Source organism: Micrasema longulum, unplaced genomic scaffold, assembly GCF_059751315.1.
Source record: "Micrasema longulum isolate JH-2025_06_02 unplaced genomic scaffold, ASM5975131v1 h1tg001384l, whole genome shotgun sequence".
Classification (NCBI taxonomy): domain Eukaryota; kingdom Metazoa; phylum Arthropoda; class Insecta; order Trichoptera; family Brachycentridae; genus Micrasema; species Micrasema longulum.
Window position 1 is genome coordinate 221989 of NW_028278570.1, and position 18716 is coordinate 240704.

Here is an 18716-nt window from a genome sequence, read left to right on the forward strand (position 1 = left end):
TACCTATGTTTATATCTTAAAAAAATAACATTGTATATAGGTTTGGAAGACGTAAATAATATAAAAAGTGTCCTGTAAAGGGTTAAACCAGCTAATTACAAGGCATAAGCCCTGTATATGCATTGACTTCTCAATTCCCTTCTCTAAAATGTTCTTCATCTCTGTTGTAAAAGATTATATATTAAAATGCAAATATATTTCTTTTGAGTACAGAGAAAATACTACATATTTAGTTGGGTAAATAGTGACCTCTTTCGACCCATGGCTTTAAACTAGGTCAACTTTATGTAGTGATAATAGGTTGTCAGTTGACTGTCTGTCATCTTGTATGCAATTTATTTCTTTATCTCTACCGTTATTATTTTATGTACTGGGAGTTTAATAAATATTCATTGTCACTTTATAATTACATACTAATTTTAATTTAAAACTATTTTGTCACAACTTACAACATCATTGCGCCGGCAATATCTGTCAAGTAACATTTGAAAAAAATTTAAGGAGATAATTTAAACAATGTATCTTTTGATGATGAATCTTTTTTCTACATATTTTTTTTTAATTGAGAACAAGAAGGACAAATACGTAATTTATTTTGAAAAAATATTTTAGCATATATAATAAAAATATATAAGTTGAAACAAAATTGTGTAATCATGAGAAATTAAAAGTAATAATCGCTTAACAGATATTGCTGGCGCAATGACGTATAGTTACATAACTGCGTGATTTTAAAAAGAAGTTTATTTTGCAAAAGAAATATTGGCCTTTACTTTTTTTTTTTTTCTTAATGGCCAACTTAACATAGAAAATTCCTATTTAGTCAGGACTCTGGACCCGACACGTAATTTGTAGGTATAATAATACATTTTTAACTCCAATTTATAAAATTTCAATTTGAGAAAAACATATATTTACTATGCAGAAGAAATAGTAGAGAAGATACTTATTGGTGTATGAAACCAATAAGTTACTACTTCATATGTAAATTATATGAGTTTCACTGTTTATTATTATAGGCAATCTGTAGAACTATTTTCTTTCAGACAGTTAGCCAACTTTGAGTTATTTTGTATTCCAGGCTCCCGATAGTGTGGTCAGCTAGCATCGTAACACGGGCACGGAAGGAAGGAAGGATTCGGGATGATTTCGCCGTGAAGACGGTGATTGACGAACTCAACAAGTTCCGAGGACAGTGTGGCCTTTTGCTCAGCTATGATACCATTAGTATTCCCTTAGTGTACACTCAGGTAGGACGCCCTTTAATCTAATAAGGTTTATTTAATATGAAAGACTAATAATGTGCAATAGTAAAAATGTTTCTACACTTGTATGCATTGATATTATTTGCGCCAAATATAACAGTAGTGATGTAATATTATTTATTTTATTAGGTAAACAAACAGTATTTACAAAATGTATTGTCAATTTTTTGCATTATTAGTATAAGCCAGTAGTGTAATCAAAAAAATTGTTAATTAAAATTATGTTCATTAAAATAAATGTAGAAGATACGAAATTCAATAGATGTATATAATAATAATAATAATTAGTTCAATATGTGCTTCTCTCAATATAACTTGACTTTACTTAAAATTACATTCATTGTCGTAAAAAATATCAATCTCGGTGAATCTATAGTTATATTGCCCGCATATTTTATTTATTTATTTTTTATTTGACATTTTATATACATATACAATGTATATACATATAAGGGCGGGCATATTGCCTTAAGGCAATTTCTTCCTACCTACCCAAACCGTTCAGTTTGAGAAAATTATAAATACATGGACATATTGAATCTTGCATATTCTAAGTACTGTAGATTGTTTTAAATAGTTAGTTGACGCATTGTCTGTGTAAAACAGAAGATTTTGTGATATTATGTAATTAACAAACTAAGTCAATCTAAACTCTTGTGCGCACGGTTTATGCTATGGCTTTTTAACAATTTCATACTCTAAAACATCAATTTGCTTCATGGTTTCTAAATAAACAGAATTTTCAAATCAGAATCTTCATAATCATAAAAATAACATATCTCAATTATCATTTCAAGTATGCTTTTATGTATATATTCTTTTTCTGTTGATTTAAATGATACTCTTATTTTGTTTTTTTTAATACTACTATATTTTATTATTATTTTGTTGATTTTATTGATACCACTATTTTGTATATTTGATTATCTGTGATTATCAATTTGGATAATTTTATATTTTAAAAATTATTTCAGATTATCTTTTTTGCATTGTATTCTTTGGAATTTGATTATTTATTACATTTACCTTTTTTTTCTAGATTGTTATTCTATGTCATAATAATTTAATCTATTTAATTTTACTATGTATTTTTATTGTGGCTTGACACGGGCATAGCCTAAAAAGCCTTAATAAGTTCATAAATATTTAATTTTGTAATTTTTAATGAATAAATAAATAATTTTTAATTAAAAGGGTAGATAAATTGAACCTTTCGCGGTAATTACCTTGAGTTTCTTTATGCTAAATCTCTTCACAAAAAAGTTGTACTTTTGTGGGGAATTACTACCGATAATCAGATTATATTGAAAAGGCTTTGATGTTCCTTCACTCGTGTTACTTCGACCCAAAAATAATTTTTAATTAATTATAGTTTTATTTTATGACAGTAATAAGTATTTATTATTTGTGTTTTTTTCCATTTGTAGGTCGTCACTCTGGCTGTTTACTCGTATTTCGGAACTGCCATAATGGCTCGCCAGTGGACTGAAAACCAAGTCAATACCAAGTCTTCTTCTGCCTCAGATTATATCAACACTATCGATATTTACTTCCCCATTTTCATCACCCTTCAGTTCTTCTTCTACATGGGCTGGCTGAAGGTGGCCGAATCACTTATTAACCCATTTGGAGAAGACGATGACGACTTCGAAGTCAATTGGATGGTTGACAGAAATATTCAGGTACGATGTTAAGCAGTACATCATCTTCAAATTACTGCAAAGAAACTCTTTTTTTTGGAATCCTAAATCTGTGAATTACTGGGTACTAGATTAAAATATGTTTTATGCCTGTTTATCTCATCATCATCATTACCTTTTCTACATCTAATGGTGCATAGGGCACTGAATTGGTACACCAACCACGAGTAAAATCATTTTTCATTCCAAAATTCAGTAATAATCTCGTTTATGGGTAGAATAAGAAATATGATAAAAAAGGACTTGTATTCTTATATACGAGTTGTTTATTTCTAAAATCCGCTGTCTCCCTATGGCGGCCATAGTCATGACCGCAATGGAAGGTAAATATAAATAAAAACATAGAAATTCCACAGAAAAGGGCAATGAGAATAATACTAAAAGCTAAAATGCATATTATATTCAAATGAATAAATAATTTATAAAGAAATTTACTTTCTCACTGTCAAATAAATTTAAAAAATAACTAATAAAATGTTGATATTTTCATTTATTAAATTATTTTGGGAATATATCTAATAAAAATATAAATTTAAAAACCGAAACCATGCATATGAAACTAGAGATAAAGAAAGATAAGACTACCAGTGAAGAAAAAAAACACCTCAAAATTCACAGTACTAGCTCGGGTTTAAAATGGTTTTTTAGTTATCTGAGGAAATAAAAGAAAAAGAAAGCTTAGAAATATAAAAATAAATTATGCTATTGATAAATTTTGGATGATTTATTTAGCTCGGTTTTTGTAAAACTCACCTCTTGTCAGAATCCAATAATGAATTCCTGAAAATGATTTATTTAGAGTTCTCGAATGAGCAGGTAAAATGATTTGTATTTCAGGTGTCATACATGATAGTGGACGAGATGCATCACGAGCACCCGGAACTGATAAAGGACCAATACTGGGACGAAGTGTTCCCCACAGAGCTGCCCTACACGCTGGCCACCGAGTCCCAGCGCGAGAGTGTCCCCATGCCCTCCACGGCCAAGATCGACGTCCCGGCCAGCCAGCAGGTCCTCACCATGTCCCCGTCTGGCGTGAAGATGGACGACTTGGTGCGTGAGCCCAGCGTTAGTTACAAGTTCCCCCCCGCCGAGGTTAGATACCCACGTACAGTCGCCTGCATGATGGTTGCCACTGGATTACGTGCTAATCACCGGTTATGGTTGTAAGCCTCACAATGGTACATAGCGCATCTTCCCATACTTGCGTGTGGTGGATGACGTTCTCTAGGTAGTCTTCTACCCTTTGGTATTTTACTGTGAAATAACTAAACTTGAAATTTCAATAACTCTTCCTGCATGTTTCTGTTTAACCATTGACCTATTAATACACATAGACGCACCCTGAACCCTCAAAAATGATGACACTTAACTAATGCCCAATTCGTATTTAGTCATTCTTTGACCGCCAGCCGGGTGTGACGTGAGTTTGGCATTTAGAATCAAAATGCCTGCTTGTGTCGTGAAACCGCGTGAAAATCGTTCGGATAAACATTGTAAAAATAATGCTATATCTTTTCACTAGGAAGTATTTGTTTATAAGTTATTGATAAAGTTTTTTAATAATTAATATCCAAATAAAAGATTAAGAATAATTTATTTTAAATGTCAAACTACATCTAGCGGACTAAAAATGAAGCTCTTCTTTCTAACAGGGGTGCACTTGTAGGAATACTATCTTAAGAATATAATAAATGTGAGTTGATATTATTTTAGCATTCTGCAACATCCAGTAAAAAGAAATTAATGTCTAGAAATAAAAAGAAATTAAGGAAAGAATCTGATTAGGATCCATAAAAAACTAATGATGTTTGGAAATATTGGAATACAATCTTTTTTACACACCAAAAATGAGAATCGTCCCACTTTTTGTAGAATATGCAGCCCTGGTGTAAAAAAAAACAAACTTCGTAACCATGGGTACGATTTTGTGTCTATGTGTATTAATAGGCTAATGTGTTTAACAATGAAAACTGACCAACTACGGAAATCAATTCTTTTAAGAGACTTTTATAAATATGTATTTTTCCTTCTAACTCTTAAAAGACTGTGCTAAAACATCCCTCTGCAACTTGGTCTTGCATTAAGCAAAAGATGAGCTATTTTCAAATGCAGGTATATACGGTTCAATGAACTATTTTCCATAATTTATAAAAAATATCTTTTGATTTATGCCTGTTATAGCAAAATACAACATAATTATTTAAAAAAAGAGAAATATCAAGTTTTGTATTCTATGTAGATTCGTGTGACATCATCACAAAAGTTAAAAGATTTCTCAAAAGCACACAAATATTTTGTTCTCCTATAGAATTAGGAATTCTAAATACTTGAATCTCTCTAGTTCCATAAATTTTATTAAAAAATATATGTATATATTATATGGCGATGTTATTTTCAATAAGAAGTTAGCTCATGTGTTTGGCCAATTGACCATTTTTGGCATTCTATCTTACCAAGGTATCAATATTAAAGATTTCCATGGATATTGAACAATTTCGAGGTTTGATAACTTTTTTTATTTTGTTTATGTGTTGAGGTAAGTTTGATAAGTCTTTTTATAACCATGATTTTTGTGAATAGGCTGCTTTCTCAATATAATTGATCTTATTACCGACAGAAAACAAATAACTATTCTGATCAGTGTTTGGTATAAGTGTTCACTGTTCACTACTAACCTGTGTGGGCCATTAACATTTTGTTAAACTTACTAACTTCTTTATTGTATTAATAATAATGGCTTCTAATGTTGCATACTTTTTATGATAATTAACTGTTTAAATTAGAGATGGGCCGACTATGACTTTGGCCGACTACCCGACTGGCCGACTAGTCGGTTCCAAAAGGCTGACTAGTTGGCCAAGTCGATCATTGCTTTCGGTGGAGTTCGTGTGGCATCAGCAATGTTCGTGGCACTTTGTTTACAACTGAGTCTCGCATTTGACGCGCGATCATGTCGGAACAGGTTTTTTTTACAATGTGTTTCTTTTTTGGGTGATACTGTGTTTGTTGGATTTGTTCCGACGTTTCGGCTATCATTGCAAGAGCCATCTTCAGGGTGAACTGAGTGTTTTGTAGAAAAAAGTGTGTGTATGGGGTATAGAAAGGGCAGAAACTCTAGCTTTTTTACATCACAATTTTTCTTTGATTAAAAAATATAAATAATTTAACAAGAGTAACATGCTCTTAACACTTTTTGTTTGCCATTTTTTGTTCAATGATACTCACTGTGACGTAACTATGTGTATCATACTTTTATTTGTAGGTTAGATATTAATAATTTATTCATTTGAATTGAATGAATATTTTCTTTTAAATTATTTATGATTCTAACACAAACAATAAATATGTTACGTACGTTCTTGATTCAGAGTTGTAAAATCTCTCGTTTAGATTTTTTTTTGTTAAAATTACACTAGTAATTACATAAGTTCAATTATTGGATACCAGAGGAAGAGTTCCCCTTCTTAGATTATATTAAAAAACTGTAAAGCTGAATCTATAGTAAAAACTATTAATATAGGTTATGATTTCATTTCAATCACCCTATTTTTAAGCATAGAAATACGAATAAAATAAACAGCCGACTACAAATATGGCTGAATAGTCAGCTTTCCCGACTAGTCGATACATCTCTATTTTAAATGTTTTCCTTAAATAACTTATAATAACACTAATTTTTTCGGGCTTATCTTGTCTGAGAATGTAAAGCCGATTTTTCGGATGGCATGCAGCATTTACTTTCCTCAATGCAGTCTAAATTATGAATCTTTTATTTAGTTGTGTGCCATTTTCGGTTAGTGTAATTCATTATATGGTTTTCCTGAAATCTACAATGACGAATTTACCCGCTTTAAAATATAGAAATAAATATTACATTACTTATTTATATTCGAGGGTACTATTTGCAAATCCGGAAAAATCCATCTTTCTTTATTTTGAGCAAATCACAAAATACTTATACAATAATAGCTTCATCTTTTTATTTTTTTTTATTATAATCAGCTAATATTAGTGATGAAGAAATCATGATTGTGTCAAGAAACAGTAGTGAAATAATTAATTTAATTTTGGAGATTGGCAACTTTGCAATACTTAAATAGAGGTTGCCAATTTGACTGACGCTGTGGCGCAGTTGGTTAGATGGCTGAAACTGTGAAACTGGCGTTGCGGGTTTGATTCCCGCCAGTTGCAAGAAATAAATCCATAAAATATTTTTTTCCTAATTGCTCTGGGTATTGTGAATTTTTCATAACTTCATTCCATATCCTCTTTTTCTACCTGCTCACAAGCCTCTAAAAAAGAGTCTTATTCCTGAAATTCTATTCCTAAAATAAATGTTTGCACCACACCCAATGATTTAAAGGCAGATTCTTTCAAATAAAGTCAAATATTGAACTAACAATTATATGGTTCATCATCATCATCAGCCGTCTCTTCTCCAATGTTGAACATAGACCTCCCCCTTTAGTCTCCATATTTCCCTATCCTGAGCCAACCGCATCCAACCACTTCCTGCAACTTGTCTTATGTCATCAGACCACCTTGTCTGAGGCCTGCCGACACTTCTTCTACCCGTTCTGGGTCGCCATTCCAAGACTTTTTTGGTCCATCTAGAGTCTGTGATTCTGGCTATATGACCAGCCCAGCTCCATTTCTGGTTGGCAGCCCTATGGACCACATCGGTGATCTTTGTTCTCGCTCTAATTATAACTATATATTTAACATTGGTTAAAAAAATTTACAAAAATCATGCACAAATCGACAATATTCTATTTAATGTGATCATCAAAATAGTTATTTTCTCACTATCTCTAAACTTGTAGATGTCTGACTAATGAACTGGGCTATGAATTGAGTTTAATTATCAATGATAACAAAAATATAAAACTAACAAATTAATAATTCATTGTAATGTCCAGTTCTTGTGAGAAAAATAAAACTGTTGAGTGTTTATAAATATATATGTTGATCAAACATGAAAACAGCATCCTTCATATACAATCCCAGTAATAATTTCTTATTCAATTGTATTGTAGACCATTGGGACAGTATTCCCGAGGAAGTAATCAATTGAAAAAATAGATTAGAGGCCCACGATAAGAACTATAACAATTTTTTCTGCCGGCAATACCAAATTCCCGCCAAGTTCTATTTCAGAATGTACTGTTGTTTTTAGTGTTACCATAAGAACACCAGCGCTCTCAATTATTGACTATTTCAGAGTTATGCCGTTATTTATTAATTTTTTAATATTTCAATCCAGAACATTAATGACGATGCTGTTTCTGGTATTCACTTCTCCGCGAGTACAAGAAGAAGCATACGACGCAAGCCTTCGGTGACTTCCTCCGCATCAATCCACTCTTCGATGCACACTCCTTTACCCAACTCCATGCCACGCTCCAACTCGGTTACCTCCGTTCTGAAGAGAATCTTCTCCAGGGAAGATGGTACCAGGGGCATGCAAGCCTCAGAAACTGATGGAGGTAAGAAATAAATGTATATCGGAGACCATGACTATTGAACATGAAAATCTAGTTTGATTTATCAATCCTAGCCTGACTTACTTTCACTATCCATATTCTCTAAGTTAACTAATAGTCTCTAATGGAAAATGGAAGCCAGTTCTACTCAATATAACTATTCTTTTAGTCTGAGGCCCATATGGCCCATCCGGCCCATCCTTCATCCCACTCGAATAATGCAAAAGGTCCATTTTTTGTACAATTTCTTCCAGTATTATTTTTCATTTGGTGATCCGGGCTCTTTTGCCTTCTCAGTAATTTTACCCCCGTAAGCTTAAACTGTAAGAATGGATAGTAAAATAAATGTTCAAATTAAAAAAATTGACCTTGAATTGGGAACTTCTAAAGATATGTTAACCATTTTTACTTATTACCCATTTTATTGCACATGTGCGACCTGTGACCGACGCGACGTTCAGTGTAATAACAATAATTATCTTTCATATTTAGCTTTCATTTTTATTTTTCTGTCAAAATTTTAAAATAAGTCGCGATAGCCGACAGTTGCCCGCTAGTATAAATTGAATAGACCTTTCGACGAAATGTAGAATTAAGTTTTGGTTATTTGATGGGTTATCTTGTTTGGAAACCAATAGGAATTTAAGTGTTTTAGATGAAATTGAAATGTGTGTAAACTAGCTTGTTTTTAAAGTATTTATATTTTTTCATGTATTGTTGGTGTCCAGGTTTCAGATCAGACACGACCAGTACAACGAGTATCCCAGGAAAGTATGCGGGAGGAGGAAGTATGCGCATCACCGACCAGATTATTGAGGAGTTGGATGAGCAGAATACCATCACCAGTATGGCGACAAAACAAGACCAAAGGTTTGTGTAGATTTAAAAAATGGAATAACCTCTTGAATTTATTTAGTAATTAATACATCATACCCACAATTTTGGTGGCCTAAAACATTTACATATGCATGTATTATGTTTTCCAATTATGGGGATAAATTTTCAGAAAATAAGTGACAGGAAATTCCGACTTTCCCGCCTGGTTTTTAAAAATTATCTTATTCTTCTCTCCGAAGACATTATTGCATGTAAATTAATTCCGTAACAATGAAAAAATAATTCTGGACCAACATTTCACCTCTATGATAATTTCAGGCCAACGGCTGCAAGTGTTTTTGGTCCTCCTCCACCCAGTAATCCTGTCAATGTGCCAGTCAGTACTTTCAACAGAGCTTTCCAACATGAATCAAGTAAGATTTCTGTTTATTCACATGATAATTAACGGTAGTTTGTTGTCGGCCTCGTGGCGTAATGGTCAGCGCGTTTGCCTGCCATGCGAGAGGTCTCGGGTTCGATTCCCGACATGGTTGATATGAAATATTTATTTGACTGGTGTTTTTCACACTAGAATATTTCATAGTCCTTGGACTGGTACCTGAAGCGTAAGACTGATTATCTTACCTTCATGTAACAAAAAAATATCAAGATACGCTGCAATTGGTGTACCGATGCAGTGCCCTATGCATCGGGTGCGGAAAGGAAATGATGATGATGTTTTAAAAAAAAAACAATGGCATATGGCTATGACCCTTGCCTCACATGCAGGGGTTCCGAGTTCGATTCCCGGTAAGATCGCAATAATTAAAATGTGATTTTCCTCACGCCTAGGTTCTGTACTGTAATTCACAGCTATAATTTAGACTTTTCAGCCTGTTGTGGAGAAAAAAAATAAAACAAAATATCAAAATATCTGTATAATTGTTTGTGATTTAATTGATCAAATCAAGAATGCTTTTTGTTGATAGTCGAACATTTGGAAATTATATAGAGCGAATGGACGGCGAAAGAATAGTTGAAAAGATTTACAATGCGTATGTTGACGGATGCAGTAAATGAGAAAGACCGAGAAAGACATGGCATGACCAAATCCGACAAATACTTGAAGATGGACATGTCAAAAGTCAGAATCATTGGTATGCATGCATGAGAAGATATATGAATGTAGAGGAAGCGAGGTCTGTATGCAAAAACAGAGGGATTTGTGTGTTTTTAAAAATTAATCTTAGTTTCGGTTCAAAGGACTCTAATAAGACTTAACTTTCAAAATTGTACATGATGTTTGCTCGGCAAATTCTGTTTCTGAAATCTGCTTTATGAATTTGAATTTAAGAGTTCATTGGACATATTTCCTTATTATATTGTTATTTTGTTCTATGTGCATTGTGTGAGTTTTCTTCAGTGTTACTTTGTTGTTACTTCAACCGTAACACTGCATGTGTACATTAAAAATAGTTTGATTTATTGTGAAGCAATTAATAAATAATTTACTAACAAAATTAATTTCTTTGGATGAGTAGAGATGTACTTCTATGATGTATGAAATAAAAATACCATCCCAAAATCCAACTAATCAAGACTGCGTTTATAAAAAAATAAAATAAACAAACCTGAACACTATTGTTTTAGAAATTATCACATAATTATTTAATAGCCTTAACTCACTAGCTACATATAATTCACATGTTTTTTTTACCCAATGACTAGAAAATTTTGAAATGGCATTCCTAGATTTATCATGAAACGCGTGCACGAAACAATAATCGATACTTTTCAGGTTTGAATTCTTCCAATTTTGAACGCAGGTCATCAAAATATAACTTTAATATGTATTAGTTTGAACTTTTAATTATGTTCGATTATCATTATTACGTATATGGGAAATTTATATGACCATTTGCATGATTTTAATTTGGTTATTGGGATCATAATCAAATATAGGCAGCATATTTCATTTCTGGTGGCAATTTAATTTTTAGGTAGTATCATTTATACATTTTACTATCAAAATATCTTTGTGCATGGTGTAAATGAATGGATTATATCAAACATTTAGTGTTTCATGTCATATTTATACCGTTCACTAAAATTTGGTGGAGGACAGTATATAGTTTGTAAAATGCAAACAGTCGAGAGTGATAAGATGAGTTTATTAAATCATTTCATTCGTATCTTTAACGGTTTTATAACTGGACGCATAAGAATAGCGTGATGGGAATTGTGAGGAAAAAGTTATCTGGAATCTTTTTTCTGTCTGCTCCCTAACTATCTTTCCTCTTTGACTAATGCATTCCCTTTTAGCGGTAAACCACGGGTGGTCTTTGAAGCCCAACAACACAATAATGTCTTCATCAGCACCCGTAGCTTGGGGGGAGTTGACCCTTCCCCCCTCGCCGCGCAGCCTGGGGGGAGGGTTGGAGACGCGGCCGCGCCTGGACAGCGATATCGGACCCTCGCTGAGTGCGGCCGCCAGTCGAGTCACGGGTAAGGGGAAGTGGACGCCTCGCACAAAGGATTATCTTACACTCGGCTATGAAAAATAATGTTGTTATTTCAAAAAAATATTTATTTAATATGTATGCATTCAAAAACTGAAATTAACCTTTTTTCCGCTTATAAAACTTTCAAATTGTCACTTAGCTAACGACACCGCGTAAGTCATTTTTGATCTTTTTACGAGACAACAAAAAAAACTGCTTATTTTATTGAATTGAATAGGAATTAGACTTAATTTTTAAATAGGCGACAGTTTAGGAATAAACATTTCATTTTAATACATTTAAAGGCATACTTTACTTGAGTTTTCAATGAAATAAATATCGTCCCGTAAAAATAACAAAGATTACTTATGCAGTGTTGTTAGTTAAAGGATGAAATACGAAATTGGACAAAGCCGATACTTTGTGGTCATGCAGAAATGTCATTTAAATATTTGTTGAAAATATTTTGGCAGCTTTCTAGAGCCAGGGATGTGGTGAAAAGGTTAAATGAGTAGTTTTTATTGACATTTACTGATTGTCTTACAATTGATTAAATATTCGGATGTTGCACCATTGTTTTGCTGAATTTGTGTGAAAATGTTCTCACTCCTCCAAAACTCCTATTAAAACATTGTTGTGATAATGTCACCCGCTTTAATTGTTTCACCAGGTAATGTGTCTCCACGGCGCATCACTCCTACTGTATTCCGTCCCAGCCAACCGCGCTATTCCCCTGCTGATCCCCCCTCCCCCCCGCGCTCACCATCCCCCTCCTCGAGTTCTCCATCTTCTCGGCGCCAAACTCCCTCCTCTTCTCCTCACCTCAAAAGTATACTCAAGTCGTCAATCCCTAGAAGAAAAAAATAATTATGTCTGCTATCCCTGTAAGTCCTCACACTAAAGGTCTTGTTTTATTAATATTAAACTAATTTATCTTAATTTGCTACTCTAACAATTTAGTTCGCTTAACAGCTTATTTTAACAAAATATGTTGCACTTTTAAAACAATGTGTGATGTATTGTACTTCAAGCCCTAGGAAACCGTGTGCTACAGTTTAGTAGAAGTGTTAGAGAATTAAAAAAAATATAATATATTGTAATTACATTACAACTCAATAATAATGCAGTAATTCATATTTTTCACTTTGATATTCTCAGAGAATGTTACATTCTTTAATACCAAATTGCCACTATTGGTACATATTCCATAATTATAATAATAATTAATGTAAAACTCACAAACACAAACATATTTCTACCTATTTGGCCTGATCCACTCATCAATCCATGCGCATATGTTTGTAAATAATATGCAACTCTAATTAATAGAGTTTGTACCACGTGGAATTTTACTGTTAACAACATTTGAAAAATATCTAACACAGATTAATTTTATGTATAAAACCAGTTTGACATGGTAAATTAATTTGTTTCTTTGCAAGTTTTTCTCGATACCTAGAGGTTTGAAATTGCACGCTTCGTAGAATTATTTGATCGTTCAAATAAAGTAGCTTTAACTTTTTCCTAATTATGATTATTTTTGCATGGTAATGTAGTTTTCTATGTAAATATATTTATTTTATTTTATAATTTTTGTTTTATGTTGTTCATCCAAACAATATAATTTTCTAAAAATTAATACATTTTTAAAATTCAGTTCCCGAAGATGACACGGCTAGTATATCTTCAGCTGAAACTGAAGAGGATGAGTTCCACCGCCTGAAGGCCGCACGGGACAAGGAACGCTTGACGAGGTACCGACAGAAGCTGATGGCTCGCTCCGTCAGCGCACAGCAAAATGTGGGGGAGTTCTGCACAGATAATGACATCCTCCTCGCGGAGCTGACGCAGGAATCCAAGAAACAGACTCCATCCATAAGTGGCACCTCTAAAGATGGGCTTGACCAAGGCAGCCCAAAAAGCACATGATATTTGTGAATGAATATGTGATAAACATTGACATTAGACATTCAAATATTTCAATCTCACATTAATCATATTTTTTCAGTTCTTTTAATTTGTTACACATCGTAAAAGTCCTCCAATAAATTTATTACTCTAATTTATTATATAAATAAATTATTGTTATTTAATACACAAATATTGAGTTACCGAGGCTAGTTCCATCACTTTTATTATTTCTCCAAGTTCATTCTACGTTTATAGAAAATGGAGTGTAAATTGAAAGCAGATTATTTGCCTATTTAATCAACTACAGACATCTTGAAAAATAATTATACTAATAATTACTTATTCAAAATTTGGGGAATAAAGACTACCTGTTTTATTATTTTTATAATAAATTAACATAAATAAGTGCTTTAACTTCTTTTAACGCCATTCGATTTGTAAAAAAAACAGTTTAAGATATATTGCAGAGAATATCTTTAGCCTTTGGTATGTGCTACTTAAATTTTGCTAGAACTTTTTTTTCTATTAAATTGATTTGCTAAGTAGTCAGAAACTGAAAAAAAATAAGTGTTTGCATTTTTTCGGAAATAAACTTTTGAGTGCCTTCTATGTGAAATACAACTTTAGTATGTATGTAGTTTTACATATACTGGTATTGTAAGTTAAAAAAATCCATATTCAGAATTATGAAACTGAAATTATTGTAGTATATATACCTAATAGTGATTCACTACTTTGTAATGATTTAAGCTTGGTCAGTCCATCTTTTATTCTTCTATCATTTAGTCAGAAATTGGATATAAAAATTTCAAAGTTTTTTTTGCATTCTGAAAAGTGAATTAGACAAATCCGAGATTTACAAGCGTAAGATATTAATTCATTTTATGTATTGGGTCAAACCAAAACATTGAAACTAACTAACTTCATTGAAAATTGAGTGTAGAGCTAAGCTCAGTCAAATGACCCATTAAAAATATTATTCCAGTGGAGTATTAGGTCTTTCTTAAAACACACAAAGACACAGGTTTTTTTTATAAGAAACAAATATTTTTTACAAATATGACCCATTAGCCTTTTTATGATACATGTGTTTAAAATATTACCGTTTTTAGGTTGTGAGGCACAAACACACATTTACACAATACATACTTACGTAAATAATGCCTACATTAGGCACAAAGTATGAAGTGTAAACTATTTTTTCATTAAAAAGAAAATGTTGCTTTTCATCTGTTCGTACACATGCAATTTAGTTTCCTAGAATATTTATTTTATATTTGCGTGATACAAACCTAGATATTATATTTTTTAAATACGTATTAATTTGTGAGAAAGCACTTTAATGTATTTATCACACATACAAAATAAATCTACTTTATTTATAAACCTGTAGGCATTATTATGACGATTACTCATTTATTAACATATGACCTACATAACTATAATATCTGTTTTCACATCGAACTTCGAGTGAGAAATTTCAGTGCTTATTTATATTATTTACACTATCATATAAAATATTTGGACTCCTGTTATTAATGTAATAGCTGAGCATGGGTTGACTGATAATTTGTAAATAGCAAAACTGCTGTCTTTCTAAGTGAAAATAAAACACCAACATTTTGAGAATCCAATAAAAAAAATTGTCTTGTGGGAGGTTCCTAAAATTCAGTAATTTACACAAAGAATAGTTAAATCAATAAATTAAATTAAATGTTCAATAAATTGTTTAAAAAATATACATTCTCATTTGCTATTTATAATGTTCAGCACAATATCTCGTATTTATTTGCTCAAATTTTAGTGATGCTTTTGTTCTGTTACTTTATTTTGATAAACATGCACCAATATATATTAACTAAATGTAATGTTTGTATAGGTATTTAATACTTATGGGACCTTCTTGTAGATAAAATATGTGTACTAATATAATACGTATATTCTTATTCTGACAGTATTTATTATACTTCATTAGCTTTTAAAGAGCTCATAATATTTTAATATCTATATATAACATTTTTATCTAGAAGCAATGTTTATTTTATTAAAAATAATTCATTCACATGAAGCCTGCCTTTTTCAGTATTGTTTTAGATATAATATAATACTTATAAGTTTAATTTAGATTTAGCATAATTCATAATTATTTCATTTAGTTTTCCCACAAAAAACAACTTTTTATAATTAAGCATATTTTTTAATTGACATGTTAAAGAAATAACCAGTAAATTAAAACAAATGTTTTACATGTACAAATACTTTATCACAAACGCAAATAGGTTTTTTAAAAAGTTGTGTACAGTTTAAATAAAAACATAAATTGAAATTGATTTGAGTGCACTTAACATTAATGAAATTAGTATAACGCGGTGAAAAGGAAACAAACTGAATTTATAAAAACACACATTTGAGATTATATTCCTTACATCATTAAAATATGATAAATATATAATAATAATATACATATGAGGTGTCGAGGACAAGTGTGTAGTTTAAATTTGAAGTAATTAAAAGTATTTTATTCATAAGCCAGGGAAATTTTTGAAAATTTAAATTGTATGGCATTTAATACCTACATAATTCTATGTACATATATTTTAATACGAACCTAGTAAATTAGAGAATTAAAAGGCAAATATTTTATCAACTAAAGACAATTGATTATTATTGTTGTAAAATTTAAAGTTATCTTTTATGTTTCAATTAAAATATTTATTACATATTTATACTCTAGTACATTTTCCTCCAAAAATATTTGACTTTTATCCCAAGTTGAATTTTGATTTGTGGCGCATTGAATCCATAAATTGAAGCAATAAAAGAGAGATTAAAATCCTGAGAAATTGATTTCCTGAAGAAAAACAATTAAACTTACAACTAAATGTTAACAACTAAACGTTACAGTAATAACATAGTTAATAATAATGTTACACAGTGTGTAAAGTGGCCACTTAAACCAGGCAATGATAGGTCATAAGCCTAGACTTCTATATTCCTTTTTATAAAATGTTTGTCATCTCAGTTGTAGTATATTTATAACATATTGCCCAAAATTTTAACAGCGGTTGGCAATTAGTTTTGGTGGCGGGCCATACGAATATGTCAACTCTTGTTGGGGCCACGCGACCGTCTAAACACAACTGATTTAAAACCAATGTGCCTTGTATGCAATTAAAAAAATTCTATGATGAAATAATACAATTTGAAATGACATAATAAAAAATAAGTGAAATCCTTGATTGACGGCCAGGCTGCATGTACTACTGTGGTCCGTTCAGAAACTAAAGTGGATGTTGCAGGGCCAGAAGGGGCACATCCCCCCTAGGCACAAGTTCCGCCAATTGTCAATAGCTGCTATAGAATCTTTTTCAGTATTTTAAAAATTTTAATTTTAAACTGCACACATCCTTTCCGAACACTTGATTATTGATATTAAATGTGTATGGCAACTGACACCTCTAAATTGTATATTTAGTATAGGTAATTAATGTAACATATTCCTGGTTACATAAATAATATGTAAGAGTTTACACGAAGAAAGACACGCTTGTGATTAGATTTTTTATCTATTTAAATATAATACATTAAAAAATACTTTTAAGAACTTTTCAAAAATTCATACATTTGACTTTATTATAAATGTGTACTTATTTAATTTCATTGAAATATCTATGTTAACATTTTCAAATAGTATTTTTGATTTTCTGTATTTTGTAGAATATTAAAATGAATCATTCTTTCATTAAAGTTATGTAGGTGCTATTTTACAAAGTGGCAGATACGTCTTTGAAGGTTCTGTGATATAAATATCTAATTATTGTGCCGTTCCCTGTTTTTACAATTAGATATTATAATATATTGTAATAAGAATATAGCGTAATAAACAAATATTGTATTTTTATGTTGCTTGTCTGTTCATTTTCATCATTGATTAATTAGATTAATAATTTTGATTATCCACGCACTAAATAACATTTGATATTTCAATAGATATTACCATCCACTTGGAACAATACAGATTTTTGTGTCTTTCATAAGGGGAACATTCCATTCACTGAATCTTATCAATTGTTACTCAAAAAATTTAAGTATTTATTTGATTTAGGTAAATAAAGTTTTTTCAATGTAAAATGTGTTTTTTTTTCTGTATTTTTTTTTATGTGCATTCTCTTGAATCATTTGTAGAAAAAATCTTTAACGAAATATATGTATATTTTCTTTAAATATATCAATGGTGGAAAGGACAAAGTTCCTAAGCAGTATGCACATGTAGCAGCTTTACAGATGGGCCAATTAAGTTTTTGTTTTTTTTTTCAATTATAAAAAAAATCTTTTATATCTATTATTTTGGCATGATTCCTTTATAATTTAAATTTAAAATATGATTTTTGTATTAATTAAAAAAAAACTTTCATTGGCTTTTTTTTTCGTTGGCTTTTTCATTTCATTGACTCTTCTTCTTCCTTTCCACTGAGGATATGCGTATCTAAAATGAAATTAGGTAGGTAACTTAGATTGTTTAATGATCAATCAAAAAGCCCCAAAAAAATATTGATTCACACACAATATGTTCAAGGGCTGGTATTATGAAATCATTTATGGCGTGGTATAGCACATATCTATGTACATACTAAATACGCGCTATAAATGCTGTCATAGTACCAGTCTAGGTTCGATTCCCGGTGAGAACTGAAAAATTCATTGTGATCTTTCTCATGGGACTCTCGCAATTCACTACCGTGATTAGATCTTCTGGCCCGTTGTGGTGCAAAAAAAAATACGCTTGCAGTTTTGTAAGCAGAATAAAAACGAAAAACCTCTGAATAAAGGAGTATTGAAATCGATATACAGGTGTTCTTTAAACCCCGAAACATCCGTCACATCCGAAACCACGATGATCAGTATGGGCAAGAAGGCATATTAGCATATTTAAAAAATATTTAGAACAAAGAAAAGTTTTTTTTTTTAATATTTTAAAAATACAAATGGTTGCTTACTTCTGCAGGGTAGCGCGGCGCAGTATCACTCTCCCCTCCC

At 31.4% G+C, this 18716-nt stretch overlaps 1 protein-coding gene across 4 annotated transcripts in view; it reads left to right on the plus strand.

Annotated features, from left to right (window-relative positions):
• Positions 1-17810, plus strand: part of LOC148275569 (bestrophin-4-like) — a 100349-nt gene extending 82539 nt beyond the window's left edge. Inside the window, exons 5-12 of one of the 4 annotated variants that reach the window (XM_088235509.1) lie at positions 1082-1250; positions 2693-2947; positions 3803-4060; positions 8232-8454; positions 9180-9321; positions 9607-9701; positions 11590-11772; positions 13426-17810. In XM_088235509.1, coding sequence (XP_088091635.1) covers positions 1082-1250; positions 2693-2947; positions 3803-4060; positions 8232-8454; positions 9180-9321; positions 9607-9701; positions 11590-11772; positions 13426-13697 — 1597 coding nt within the window. In that variant the 3' untranslated portion in view covers positions 13698-17810. The remainder of the gene's footprint in view (positions 1-1081; positions 1251-2692; positions 2948-3802; positions 4061-8231; positions 8455-9179; positions 9322-9606; positions 9702-11589; positions 11773-13425) is intronic. The other 3 variants (XM_088235510.1, XM_088235511.1, XM_088235513.1) reach the window with 3 other exon arrangements.
• Positions 17811-18716: the final 906 nt, after the last annotated feature.